Source organism: Chiloscyllium punctatum, chromosome 22 (genome assembly GCF_047496795.1).
Source record: "Chiloscyllium punctatum isolate Juve2018m chromosome 22, sChiPun1.3, whole genome shotgun sequence".
NCBI classification, from domain to species: domain Eukaryota; kingdom Metazoa; phylum Chordata; class Chondrichthyes; order Orectolobiformes; family Hemiscylliidae; genus Chiloscyllium; species Chiloscyllium punctatum.
In genome coordinates, this window is record NC_092760.1 from 33,930,056 (window position 1) to 33,945,682 (window position 15,627).

The 15,627-nt window shown below is 37.4% G+C and overlaps 1 protein-coding gene across 1 annotated transcript in view; it reads right to left on the minus strand.

The window, feature by feature from the left end:
• The window catches only part of ptdss2 (phosphatidylserine synthase 2), a 93,386-nt gene that overhangs the window by 13,195 nt on the left and 64,564 nt on the right, over window positions 1-15,627 (minus strand). The window contains exons 9-11 of the mRNA XM_072591976.1: window positions 6,248-6,362; window positions 5,407-5,552; window positions 2,263-2,448 (exon numbers count right to left, since the gene is read on the minus strand). Of these exons, the coding sequence (XP_072448077.1) occupies window positions 2,263-2,448; window positions 5,407-5,552; window positions 6,248-6,362 (447 nt within the window). The remainder of the gene's footprint in view (window positions 1-2,262; window positions 2,449-5,406; window positions 5,553-6,247; window positions 6,363-15,627) is intronic.

The window sequence follows — 15,627 nt, forward strand, 5'->3', positions numbered from 1 at the left end:
ACATAATGATGGTATGTCATTGTCACACTTACTCATCTATTCTCTGATTGGTCACACTGCATGCCCAAAGTTCAGTCTTGGATGAACAGAGAATTCCTCCAACTAGTTATTGGGAAAATCATTGTTTTCATCATATACTTCATTCCTTAAGTCATTGCTGGCCCAGACCATTCGCAATCTTAGTTTCCTATCTAACTCAAGTGTTTCTGAACACCCACCCGCTCCAATATGAAAATCACTTCCTGAATAATATCACCCATTTCCACCTCATCTGTGGCTGAAACCTTCATCTATACCTTGATTCCCTCTAGACGCTGCTATTCCAATGCCCACCTGACAGGTTCTCATTTTTCACTTTTCATAAATTCAAGCTCATCACAAGCTCTCCTGACAAAACCCTAACCTACATCGCGCTCTGATCACTAATCATTCCAGTGCTCAGATCCTGTAATGTCTGCATTTTAAAATACCATTTCTTGTTTTCAAATTTGTTTCGACCAGTTCCCCTCCTTATTTCTGTAATCCCCTCTTGCTTTACAATCCTCCAAGAACTCGGTGACCCTCCATTCTGGCCACTTGCACATCCCAACTTTTAATTGGTCCATTGTTGGAGTTTGGACCCGAATTTCCTAAATTTGTCCAACATTCTCAAACTGCTCCTTTAAAAGCTATCTGTTTGACCAGCTTTTTCGTCACCATCCTAATACCTCATGATTCAGGGTTAAACTTTACATGCTAATGCACTTTGTGAAGCATTTTAAGGTCGAGAGATGGATAAGTTCACAGAGGGTGGATTAGGAGTGGTTGATCAATACAGAAATTGGGTCGAAGAGTAGGAACTGCATGGATAAAAATTTAAGTGGTATACGCATTGATGCAAAGATACTAGAAAGCAATGTTACAATGAGAGATCAAAGCAAGTACATTCTTCAAATTTGATTCTCAGTACTGGTTCACAAAATTTTTCTATTTTTATGCCTGCTTACAAAGTTATCCTATTTAATTTAATCTTATTTTTACATTCTAGTATTTCAAAACTGGAACCTACATTTACGAACTCTGGCATTTTATTTAAACTATGTCACTTATGTGAATTCTGTCATCTGCAGAGATCTTAAGAACATGATTTGGATACAATCTTAAGTCTATAGATTCTATTTGGGAGATTTTAAAATGGTTAAGTCAAAGTTTCTTCTTGAGGTGCTCCTTTAAATTTTATTCCAGCCACATATCTTATACAGCCAAATAGGTGAAATATCCTTTGAAGAAATTAAGGAAACTTTTAAGCACAAATTCAACACTTTGTGTCAAATAAGTTTATGAGCACTACACATTAACACAAATGTACTGGTTACATATCTGCAAGGTACTAGGATTTTTGCTTATAATATGCATTAAAAAACACTAAACGCTCCTCCAATAACTCAATGTCATGTACTTCACCACATGATGACAGAGATTCTGGGATAGATTGCTAGCTTGTTTTTGTGATATCTTAACTCAGTCAACACCAGCAACTGGAATTATTAAAAACTTGGCCTCACTTCTAAACTAAATAGAAAAATCACATAGGGTTTATTTTGTCTAACTGGCATTCAGACACACATCAGGAGAGAAGGGGACTGGGCTTCACTACATGGTTTCCCATCAACTCAAGCAGCCTTCGACCCTCATAGTCTCGGCTTTCTGATGAATGGTCATTTCATTTCGTTGAGGATTCCCGATTAACAAATGGAACTGAGAATCGTTCTCTTTCAGACAGAAGAATATGGATCAGAGGAAAAAATCCTTTAACAACCAAGTTATATTAGTAAACAAGACAGGGTTTAATGGTGCACAAAGTTCCATTTAAGGTTTTTATCCTAATGAAGAATAAGGATATACAAGCACAAATTTAGTTATCATGATGGAAGCTTATGAATATGTACAACTTTAAAATTCCTTTACACTTTGAGAAAAACATATTTAGCTAACATCCTAATTTATTTTAGAAATCAGAGCAGAAGACTCAGATTTCATAATTTTGACAGACCTAAATCTCAGCAGCACTGAATACAGAAAATACCACGACATTTTGCACAACTGAAAAACATGCCTGGAACCTGAGACCATTGCAATGTAGGGAGTTCTAATTAAATTACAATGGATGCTAAAGTAATGTTTGAAGTAAATTATTATTTAAAATCTTAACAGACAAGGAAATTATTGACCACACCATGTACCCCAAATCATTAAAAAATGAATTAATGAGATAAGACTTACCGTATAAAGAAACGCCATATTGTCCATGTCAGGACCAGTATAAATCCAAGGATCCAACACTGGATGACGTAAAAAGGAATTGGTAGTGTAAGTGTATAAGGGTCATACTTCAGCACAATTAGGAATTCTGTTACTGTGATTGCAGCTACCAACCAAGCCTGCTGGCCAAGTTTTTTATGGAATTTCCTGCAGAGAAAGATATGTCTTTATCAAAAAATTCACAAAGATGCCAATTTGATTGAAGTTTATACTTTGGTCAGTTTAGAAACAACGACAATTCATTTGCTTCACAAATCAATTACATAACTAAAATCACATTTACCCACAAAATAAAACCTGCATACACTATTTCACCAGAAACAACTCAAAAATATGTGCATTGAATCAATATTTACTGTGTAAAATAGCACTCAGTTCTTTCCTCAAGTGTACAAAGTATTTCAGTCTCGGTGATGAGACTACCTTGGCCTCCTCCTAACCCACTAACTTATTTTCTATTTGAGGAAATATTTGCTTCATCTATATCTTATCTGTAAAGGATACACTGAGAATTTCTTTGCTGTGATCCACTTTTTGCAGAAAGTTAATAAAAAGCGGCACACTCAGAGAATGTTCACTCATTTTGCAAAATCAATGAGGCTACATTATGTCTCAGCACACACTGCTCAAGGAGAATGGGCAGTAAAGTATCACTCGCCCATCCAAAACTTGCCCTTAATCTCAACTCCTTCTGCATCAAGATAATAAAATTTTGAATGGACAATATTGAACATCAAGCCCAAAAGTGACCAAGCTCAAAGAATTCAGGCCTGTGCTTTAACTGTACATATCCCAATGAGTTTCCTTCACTCATTCCTTCATACCCTCTATTGTCTGCTCAGATAACTACTCTGTGAGGCTGGGGTGAGTGTTGTTGGTCCAAGCTCAGTCCTGCTGGCGCTCCACAATCTAAGTGGGAAGCTTGCCTTTCCAGTCCTGTGGACCAGGGATGGAGGGGTGCTACCATGCTCCAAAGTGTCAGATGCCCTGTACAGGTAGTTCCATCACTGCCAAGGAGTTCTTAGACCAGCATCAACCTAGAGTAGAAATGATACTGGGGGTGTGGACAGCTGGGGGTTCCAGCAGGAGAAGTCTCTGCTGCAGATCTCTATGAATGGTGCAGTACCAGGAGAAGCTGTAAATCACAGAGATGCAATGCCAACATGGCACCAAATAGGTTAAGTACTGTAATGTACTGCCAAATATTATTACAAATTTTGCAACACTCAACGTGCTTCTATATCCTGATAGCTTATGGACATTAATGCAAAACAATGCTAAACAGGACAATTTTAAACACAATTAAATCTACAGCATTAACCAAGCTACAAGCAACTGTTCCATTCACTCATTGTAGTCAGCATACTCAGTTATACTCATTAACTCTCTCTGACTTTTAGGAATAAATATATTTAAAAGTTAATTCCCAAAAGACAATAAGCAACATTCTCTTCATTGTGATGAATCCCTTTTTGATGTATTAATTTGTGCTGTAGGAGTCAGCAAGCAGTGAACACTAATATTCAGGGGTACAGAAAATTCCAAGGGTTTGCTACATTTGACTGTCCAATTTATTGTAAGGTTTTCAATAGATCACCCAAAACAATTTGGCACAACCAAAGAATAGTCCTGGAGAGAGTAGGGGAGGGGAGAGAGATGGGGAAGTGAGAGGAGAACTCCATTTTGGGCAAGAATCCTGCTAGCTGCACTGTCAAAGACAACTGAACTACATAGGTTCTGTTATTTGGGGCCCAAGGAAGTCCTACAGTAATTGAATAGCTTTGTGTAATGACGGCTCATGGAAGACCTAGGAGCTATAATGGGCTTGGAAGCAGCTAATGCACAAATCAGTAGTTCAGCAGAGTGTAGTTGAAAGCTCACAAATAGTAATTTTGTGATGCTCGGAAGCCAATTAAGAATTGAGGGAAGGAAAATGGGCCACCAGAAATGTGAGCAATGATTAGGACAGTCCATGATCAAGTGGTATTTGTTATGGACCAGATCAGGCTCACTCAAAACAAAAGGCAGCCTAAACCCTTTTTCTTATTTTAAAAAAGGTAAATGTGAGGTGCTATATTCCAGATGCAATTCAACTGGTCAAACTACTTGATATTAAGCAAAACACAATTTATTCAAATAGTATCGTCAAAATACAACAAAGGAAAGAGGAACTTGGAATAACTTAACTCTATTGAAAAACTTAACTGAATAGATTATTTTACTAATAAACAGTAACTGTTCCATTATAGTAACACCTCAGTAGTAAAAAAGCAAATGCAGAAAACAGATTGCCTCACATGTAGTTCTCCAATCCAGGAGGAAAGAGCATCAAAAGATAATTCTGAGACAAAACTCAGAGACAGAGAGTATAGCAGCTGGGAGAGATTCACTGCATTCCTACCCTGCCGAGACCTCAACAAAACTGCTGAAAGCTAACTAAATATTCTGGATCGGAGAGCGCTTGACCACACCCATTCAGGCTGCTTCTATTGTTGCAATAATTTTTAAAAAAACCAAGGCCTCACAAGTTGTTTATCTTCTCATCAACTGCTCAGCACCTGTCTCCTATTCTCTCGTTCTAAAAGAAACCAGGACAAAACACCTCTTAAAGCCACAGCATCGTCACAATTTGAGGGAGCTTCAAGTCCAGATTGTCAAAAATGAAGAATCAGAGTCATTTGTGAAGTGTTAAAGAAATTTGGCAATCCACAATATCACAAATGTGTATGGAATAACTGCTGAGAAATCTTTGGGATCTGTTTGATCCCACAGATATTTGCAATCAGACCTGTTGCGGATTACTGACTGACGTGAGCAACATCCTGTTCTCTCCTCAGATACGACAAATAAGGGTGAATCTGAGCCTTATATATCACATGAGAATTTGGTAAATCAATAGAGGAGAGAGAGATTTCTATCAAATAATTCAATTTACACAAGTTTTAAAATAAAAAAAAGCCTGAAAGCAACATCACTACAAGGACTGAACACCAGTGATTAAACTTCTACAGAATAGTAAAAGTCTATGGTTTTAATTTGCTACTTGCCTGAATAAAACTAATGAGATTATTGCTCAATGGGCTTTCATTTGCAACAGGTACTTACAAGTCATCCATGAAGTCATAAATCTCACGCATTGCTACACCTCCTACGTGCACAAAGAAAACCAGACGTAGTAAGACCAGGTAGTGTTCAGGGGGCATCCAGAGGACAAATTTCAAGTAAAAGGTATTTAATTCCGCAAGCAAAAACTGCAAAACACAGAAAGGGCTACTCAGCTGCTGGGACTGTAAGTAAAGAACTGAGCACAAATATATCTAAATAGTCAATGGTACTTCAAAAGCAAAACAAAATTTGAAAGTAAATTATTTCTTTCTTCCACTGCTAAGATGACAAATGCTGCATAATTTTGAATAATTATCCTATGGGGATAATACAATAGATTACAAAATTTAAGAAAAATATACATCCATAACACCAAGTTTGACGTTGACCAGCAAAAATCAAAATGAGGCTTCAAACCAGCATTTCTGTATTTGAAGTATTTCACATCAGATTTAACAGTTGAAGTTGTTTTGTTGCTTGAGAAGACAATGTTGACCATAACCACATCACTGCAGCAAGGACCATACCTTTTATCTAGTCAATTATCAGCCGATTAACTGCGAAGTCAGTCAATTGTCCATTTATCAGTTTTTCATAATCATAGATCATCCATTCTCCACAGGAGAGCGCAAACAAAATAACGGGGAGGGAAAAAGAAGCATTGTTGTGACCCCTATTCTATAAGTGGTGAAATTTGCCGCAATGAATGCAACATTAAACCACTCTTATTTTTAACTCCTCAAATAATGGGTTTTAAAAATACAAATTGTGAAAGATTGCAAAATTGCATTTTAAATGAATGGTCATAACTAATTACAACATGACATGTCTTATTTCTTACCATGAAAATAATTCCACAAACTGCCAGCCACCTGCGAAGATTTGAGGCTGGTTTCCATTCAAACTTCACCCAGCTGTATGGCGTGAATTGGAAAGCAATGCGCTTGATTTTTCCTCTGAAGGAGAAGAAGAATAATCATATCAAATTAAAATCAAGAATTCTGTCACTCTTGTCATCTTGACTAAGTTAACAATCACACAACACCAGATTTAGTCCAACAGGTTTATTTGGAAGAAGCAGTGCTCCAAAGGCTAGTGCTTCCAAATAAACCTGGAGGACTATAATTTGGTGCTGTGTAATTTTTAACTTTGACCACCCCAGTCCAACACCAGCACCTCCAAACCATCTTGACTAATTACCTGCTTATAAATAGGGGACAGTCGCAAAGTACTAATGTTATTGAATTAGTAAAGCAAATTAAAGCCCCAGATAAGAGTTCATATCCTGGCATGGCAGCTGTGGAAAGTTAAACTCAATTATTAAATTTGGAATAAAAATAATATTATTTATCAAAATACCAGAGTATCCAATCATGCTTCTGAAATCCACATTTATAACAAAAAACATCCATCCAGTTCTCTAATGACCTTCAGACTAAGGAAATCTGGTACAGCACATGTGAGTGAAAACCCACAGCAATGACTGTGACTCTCAAATGCCCTCAGATAGGACTAGCAAAGCATTTAGTTTTACCAATCCAAACAGAAAAGCTGAAGAATAATAAAACCCGATACACCATTTGGGACCTGTCACAATAAAGGCACAACTGAATAGTCAATCATTGGATTTGAGCCAAAATTTGGAGGAACATCCCACAGACTAGACAACCATCAGCCTAACATTATCATGCTCACCAATTCTTACTTTTAAGCCAATGCTCCAGACTTTTCATCGCATTTCTGGGTATATCCTACCTACTTTTAACACAGAATACGCAGGACAGCACTGTAGTAGACAGTCAGGATGGACTGGACCCGGGAGCCCTCAACACCAATTTCAGACTCCAGAGTCACTCATGGCATCAGGTGAAACACAGATGAGGAAAATTTCCACTGACTACTATTTCAATTTTTCCCCACAGATAATGAATCAATGCTCCTCGAAGTTGAAAATCACAGAATGTCCATCTTGAAGAAGCCAGCAGACAAACCTATTGCAGCATGGAGTTTAGGAGAGAATGCCAGCAGACTAACGATAGACAATACTTTCATTGTCAGTGGTACTAAAACAAAACCTAAATACTCGGGTCTTCTGATTTACCAACTGAAATGAAACACAAAACTCAACTTTGTCCCGTAGATCAATGGGAATGTAAACTGGTTTGGAGTGAGAAAAAAAAATAAAAAAAGGGACACATTTTTGTATTACTCCTGTGGTCAGTCATCTTTTTACAGTTGCAAATTGATTCTATCCATACTCTTTCTACCCAAATACCTGAAACTACTTTCATAAAGATGAAAACAATAGGAAAAAGGAATAGGCATAAGGTCCCTCAAGTCTGCTCCAACATAAGACTAGGGCTAGCTTTTATCTTCTATTTTACTTTTCTGTCCAATCCGAATATTCTTTTGAGTTCTTTACAGTTGAAAGATCTACCAATATCAATTCCTGAACATAGCTCTGGGCCAACTAATTCCAAAGGTTCACAAATCTGTACAAATTGCTCATAAGTCTGAAATAATCTATCGATTATCCTGAGGCCGAGTCCTAGTTCTAGATTCTCCTGACACAGGAGTCAGCAACTTAGCTTATAGCCTGTGTGTGTCCTTCAGAATCTCAAGTGGTTCAATGAGATCACCCCTCATTCTTCTAAACTCAAGAGTAAAGACCAATTTCATTAAAACCTCTCCACAAAGAATATATTTCTCTCCATATCTAGTGAATCTTTATTACTTTACTCAAAGCCATCTTAAATTACAGCCCCACTGTCTACCTTTTGTACTCCAATCCCTTTGCTATAAAGAGCATAATGTAATTTGTTTATGTAATCACTTGCTGTACCTGCATTGACTCCAAACCAAATTTATTTGCAAACCAATACTTAAAGTCACTTGTTTAAAAACACCTTTTTCTAAACATTCTTACCAACAACCTTGCATTTTACCATATTCATTTACTCTGTTTATACTCCTTTACAGTGTGATGATGCTGTGACTTTAAGGAGGTTATTTTGTCTTTTTTTTGGAAAGATTTTAAGGCAGAGGTGCGAGCTGTCTACCTAAACCACCAAAGTGACCAGCTTGGGAGGCCTTTGGCTTTGTTTTTAAAAAGTTCCAACAACTGGTACATCCTGAATGGTTGGGGTTGAGCTCTCAGGACCAGGATTTTAGTTTCTTCGGCAGCAGTTATTGAGGGTTTCAGCAGGGCTGGGAGGCAGTGAATCTTTCCCAGCTGTTGTTTCACTCAGTTTTCTTGTGGATTTTTTTTTCCTTCTGGGCTGCTGGAGTTGCATGTGAGATAATTCTGTTTTCTGAATTTGCCTTTTGCCAAAGGGATGTTTATGGGATGTTACTTTATGAGAATAGTGTCTATTTAGTTCCAAAATTATTCTGTTGAGTTTTCCAATAGAATTAAGTTATTCCAAGTTCCTCTACCTTTTGTTGTATTTTAACAATTGAATTGAATCTGGAACATACATTAAAAGTAAATGAGAGGTGCTATGTTCCAGATGCAATTCAATTGGACAAACTACTCGACATTAAGTAGAATGCTTTTTATTTCCAAACACTATAGTTTAAACACAACAAAAGGTAGAAGAACTTGGAATAACTTAATTCTATTGGAAAACATAACAGAATAATTTTGGAACTAAATAGACACTATTCTCATAAAGTAACATTCCATAAACATCCCTTTGGCAAAAGGCAAATTCAGAAAACAGAATGATCTCACATGCAACTCCAGCAGCCCAGAAGGGAAAAAAAATCCACAAGAAAAAACTGAGTGAAACAGCTGGGAAAGATTCACTGCCTTCCAGCCCTGCTGAAATCCTCTCAATAACTGCTGCCGAAGAAACTAAAAATAAGATCTTCACCATAACCGTCTCCTCCATTGTAATTCATTTTCCCTCTACCTTTAAGGGGTCCAACTTCTACATTTGTTACTCTTTTCTCCAACATACTCTTAAAACCTCTTCCAATTGGATTTTGTGTTTCTGCATCAGACTTTTTAAGAATTAGATTTTTTTTCATTCTTTGCTTGAGATCTTAAGTCTGAGTATTTTTGGTAATACAATCAGCGTTTTTGTTAAATCTAATACTCAGCTTAACTTCTTTTCTTTGCCACTGCTGAATCACTTTTCCATGGACTTAATTTCTCCAAGGCTCAAAACTCTAGTTTTGGACTTCTATATATCACATTCAAACTTATTGTGACTTTCTATTATATCAAAACTACTCTTTGCTAGAGGGTCCATTACTGTAAGATTACGAATTAAAACTGTCTCAATACACAAAACAAGATCTAAAATAGGTTCTTCCCTGATTGATTCCATGATGTGTTGCTCTATGGATAGAATTTCTAACTGATTTTAGCCATTTCATGCGCAGAATATTGGTGCACATATGCACTGAATTACTGCTAAATCTGGTACTTTATATTTCAAGTGTATTGTGACCCATCACAGCTAAACATGATCAGAAACTTGCACAATGAAGGCACTTTTGCAGCTATCCACTTTGGGACTAACGATGAACATTGGACTGGAAACTACTTTTGTACACATTCTGGTCAATACTCTTGTCAAAATTAAAGCAGGTCATCTGCGTTTTCTTGAATTTTCCTTTGTAATTAAAACTTAGGGAAATGGTTTGGAACTAAGAGATTCTTTTCAATATTCTTTTGTAGTAATGGCATTGCCAGAAAAAGAGGCAAGTCCTAAACTTTGCCAACATTTTTCACACTCAATCTCATTGCATCCTAGAACCATGGAATGGTTACATTACAGCTGAAGCTGTTCAGCCCAAAATATCAGTCCTGCCTCTCAGAAACAGCTATTCACTCAAAGGACATCTTTCCTTTCTAGATAATAATTTAATTAATTTTCTCTCAAACAGCTCAGTTGAACCTGCTTACATCACAATTTCAGAAAAAGGACTAAGGTGAAATTCAAAAGACATGAAGGCATTTTTTTTTAAACGCAGAGGGTTCACGTGTGGAACTTACTTTCTGAGGAAGTGGTGGTTGTGGGTACAATTATAACATCTGAAAGACATTTGGATAAATACATGAATAGAAATTGTTCAGAGGGATATGGGCCAATGCTAGTTTAGTTTGGGACTATGTTCATCATGGACTGGTTGGACCGAAGCATCTGTTTCTGTGCTGTATGTCTCTATCTACGATCCATCAACTTTTGTAACCATTTGCTGTACCATTGTTTCTTCTGCCAATAACCAATCTATTCTTTGATTCCTGCTCCTTTCACAATAATGTTTCTCCCTATTTCCCCTATACATCAATCATAACTCTTCTCAATTTTCTTTCCCCTCAAGGGGAACAATCCTAACTTCTCCAATCTATGTAATAGATTCCTCACTCCTACAAACTTTTTTTTTTGAGTATATGCTGCACACTCTCTAATTCCTTCACATCATTGAGTATGGTGCCCAAAACTGGACATCCAGGTCCCTCTACTCCTGCATCTCCTTATTAAATACTTATGTTATACTGTCTCTCCACACTCTTTCTACAAAATGAATCACATGCTTTTCTCCAGATTAAATTTCATCTGTCCATTTCATCAACTCCCTTCTATCCCCACCACTGAAGCATCATCTCACTATCACATCACTTCCAAACCCACTGACAATCTCTCCAGTTGCCACACCAGTCACCCTGTGGCTAACACTAATGCCACAGTTTGCAGGGTGACCATGAACTGCATATGAATCCCAGCCACAGGATAATCTACTCTTCTATATCATTGAATATTTGTAATCAGGTCTTTTATCATGTGTATTGTGGGACCTTGTTGTGCATACATCAGACCCTACTTTGCGTACATTATAGCAATGATTTAACTTCAAAAGGTTGTGAATTGCCTATTTGGCATTGAAGTAATTCCCAAAGTCTTGGAAGGCATTACATAATTGCAAGTCAAACAAGTTAAAGCAATCTCAGACTCTGGAAAACCAAGCCCACAACACAAGGCCTAAATGTTCAGCAGCATCCATTTCCTGTTCTATGACTTAATTCTATTCAGCACCAAACACTAGTGTACGCATACATTCTTACACACTATCTCCAGGTAATACCATTCAAGTTGTCAATTTCCTCGTCAGTTAGGCACTTACTTTCAGCATGATGGATGACCTGTACAGTTGAGCCTGAAATATTCCATCTATTTTCATAGAATCCCTACAGTGTGGAAACAGGCCATTTGGCCCAACAAGTCCACCCACAAGCATTTCCCTACCCTATAACTCTACATTTACCCCTGACTAATGCACCTAACCTACACATCCCTGAACACTATGGCAATTTAGCACGACCAATTCACCAAACCTGCACATCTTTGGATTATGGGAAGAACCTGGAGCACCCAGAGGAAACCCATGCAAACACGGGGAGAATGCACAACTCCACACCATCTGTCGCCTGAGGCAGATCTACTTTGATGCAAATACCAGTAACCTAGGCCACATGAAATGCTTAATCATCCACTGTTTCGTCCAGACATATCAGGAGCAAATACTTGAGACTGACACGTCCTTCAAAATACTTAGTGTTAACCTAGTGTGGGTCAGAGCACACCCTTCTTCCCATATTCAGTTTCCCTTCTTTGTTATCATAGTTTGATCTTCTACAGACACAAGAGGAATAGGTAGCCCCTTTATTGCATCCCTGGGAATAATGAACAGGGAAGGACTGCTGGGACATTACCTGCCTCAAAACACTACTGAAAGCAAGAAACACCACCAGACTTTAACACATTGTAAAGATATGCAGCCAGAATTAGGATTCACGCAGCAGTCACCATGACCTCTTGGTAGCAATATGGACCAAACATCAGGATAAATGCTCCTTGCATCGTCCAATTAATACCTTTTCCAATTTCCCTTAAGTCATGAGAAGCCATAATAGGATAATTGGGATTCCCACCAACTCACCACTACTCTAACACAGAATAGAGCACCTCCAAATGCAACACTACCATACCTGTGAAAATATTACTGCTATTCTTCTAAATTATGCACCCCAAGTTCTTCCCTTATGAAGCTGATATATTAGTGCCTAAGTCACAGAAGCAAATAGTATTACTGAACAATCATGTCGCACCATTTTCTTTTCTAAAGGACAGACACAACGATCTGACATCACTCTATATATACACATCTTGGATAAAATCCAAGACAGGGCCACTACTACTCATAGCTTCTGAGATCACAAGAGGCACTTGGTCAAAATTCTTACGAGAAAGGCAATGAAAAAATGGATCAGTCTTAAAATATTCAATAACCTAATTTACAATCACAGTATTATGGAATAGTGCCTTACGAGAGTGAAATTGAAACTATAGCTGTTGCTCTGCAGGTTTTCAAAGCACTTATTCCACTGTGAATGCTGTACCAGGAACTATTATAAAAAACAATTCTAGCAAGGGTCCTAGGAAGATTTTGAGCTAATTATGAACTTTCTTCTCATGGATAGGAAACATTTGTGAAATTATGACATACTAGATGTGTACAACACAAAGACTTACATGATCTGGATTTTAAGGTGCCTAATGTTCCTCAGCAAAAATACAAAGTGCAAAGTATAAGAAGTACACGAATAAAAATGAGTCTTTAAGTATAAGGACTATTGAACAAATCTGTTTCTAGATTAGTAAAGCTGCTCCATTCCTAAAAAAATTGAATGAGATAGAAAGTTGAATAGACAGTATCACACTATACAATGGAACAATGTTATTTTACTACATTGGATTTGTGTCTTTTTAAAAGGAAGGAAATCTTACTGTAAAGAACTCAAACTGTAATGCTGTAATCAAACTGATCTTGCACAATTTATTCTAAACAGTTAGTATATCTTACCAATCTTCCCAATGAGGGTATGGAATAAGGAGTTAGCAATCAGTATACCTAGATGCCAGAAAGGTCTTTGCAAAATTGTAGTGATCATCAGTTTCAGCTCAGAAGCACTCAGCATGAAATCCTTTATTTTTCCCTTGCCCAAACTGTGCTTTCCTATGACGCAATGCTAGATTGTTTCATATGATCAGCAAAAAGGTGAAACACTTGACAATACCACTGTCAAAAGTTGTAGTTAGCAGATATAGTTTATCTTGGAAACAGGTTACTGGCAGTATCTTCTAGCATTTGGTCCTAGGCTGCAACATTGCACATCGCCTTTATTAACAATATGGGGAATGGTATTGTGTGCAAGTAAATTAGCAAATGACACCAAAGTTTGAGCAAGGGTTAAGACAATGTATTATAATGAAATCAATAAAGATATAGATATGCTAGAGGAATGAACCAAGTATTGTCTATATTCAATGTCATTTGCCAATGGCTTCATTTTTAGTGAAAAGAAAACACAGAAAAGAGAGGTATAGGATTACTGTGCACAAATCACTAACAGCTCATGACCAAAATGGAGAAACTGCTGTGAAAGCAAACAAGGTATGTAATAATACAACTATTTAGAATAAATCAAAGGACACCATTTTGATAAGATACAGATCACACTGGTTACACTCCATCTAGAGTGTAACTGGTTACACTGGTTAAACTCGCACGTTAGGTGACAGTTGCCTTGAAGATCTACAGAGGAACAAAAAAATGCAAATCTTAAAAGAACCTCACTTTACTTGGGTAGGGTCACGTGCCTTGGTCTATTTGCTTCAAAGCAGTGTAGATTCACAAGTAGCTAAATCAAGGTCTTTAAAATTTAAGGAATTTAGTAGGTTGCTTTAGTTCAACAGATTCTGGGGGACCAGAGGTCAGATTATCTCAGAATATGAGTCAGAGGTGAGAAGGAATTTCTTCTCTCAGAAGGTTGTTCATCTGCAGAATTCTTTAACACGGAGGCTGCAGAGCTGAGTCAAGTAAGCACTTTTACGAATGAAATTTCACGACTGAAATATTTTAATCAGTAAGGCAATCAAGGGTTCTGGGGAAAAAGGCAGGAAAGTGGAGTTAAGGGTGATCAGATCAGCTATGATCTCATTGAATGGTGGAGCAGACTTGATAGGCTGACTGGCATACTTCAGCTCCAAGTTTTATGGTCAGTGGACAGCACTTAAATTATTTAAGACCGTTACGAATAGACTGTTTTAGGCAGTTCTGTTCCAAGATCTCTCAGCCTCTGGACCATACCGCATGCTACATGGTATATGCTGACTCTTTGTATGTCTTCAAGAGGTGCTGGAGCAGAGATCACATCACATAAGTAACTAACTTTAAAAATATACTAATTAGACCATGCGATCTCCTGAGGGGACAGGAGAGAAAATTTAAGTACTTGCCCTTTGTGGAGACCCAGATTTTTCTCCTCCTCTCCCATGAGATTAAATGGCTGCAAACGTCAGTGAGGAAGGTTTGATATAGGGGGTCCTGGCTGGAACAGGTGGGGATAAGACACGATAAGGACCTATGGTGTGGGGTCAGCCTTTTCCTGCCCTCAGTTTGGTATATTAGTAAATAAAGATTAATTGCAAGTATGATGTCAAATTGTTTGAATTCTATCCCTGTTAAGTCTGGAAATAATCATACATCCTCAAATCATTTCTAAATATAGACAGATTTACTAATACACTTATTTCAAAAACACTTGAATGGATTATTTTTCTCATTTCACTGACAACAAGGCCTGCCTACCTTGTTAAGAGCTACAGAAAACCACAGATAAGTTTGAATGAAGTAAAAATAATTCAACATCTCAAACTTGGGTGCACATGTAGCAAAGCTCCAACTTTTCAAAAGAAATGGTTCTTACAATTAGGATAAGTTACACTCTCTACCTCCTGCATTGGCTCTTTTTCTCAGATGCAAAGCAATCTTAAAATGCTATGCATTTCAGCTCCTTCTCTTCAACAACATTCTGGTTCCAAATGGTCTCCAACTTGTTAATTGACTTGCCATTCAATCAACCACAGCGCTCTCATCTGCAACCTGACCTGTAAGTGAATCCATCATTCATTTCAAAAAGGTTACCACATCTTAAAACGTAGCACAGACATGCATACAGCTTTACAACATGGTATTTAATGATCTCACTCCTATAAAACAACATCCTCTAACTCATAGTAAGCAGTAGAATGGGAGACTCAGATGCATGCATATAAGATACACATTGCAAAATATATGTACTTGCATATAAACTCTAAATACTAAAAATGTACTGGTGTTCCAACTAATCAGATTCTACAATAATGG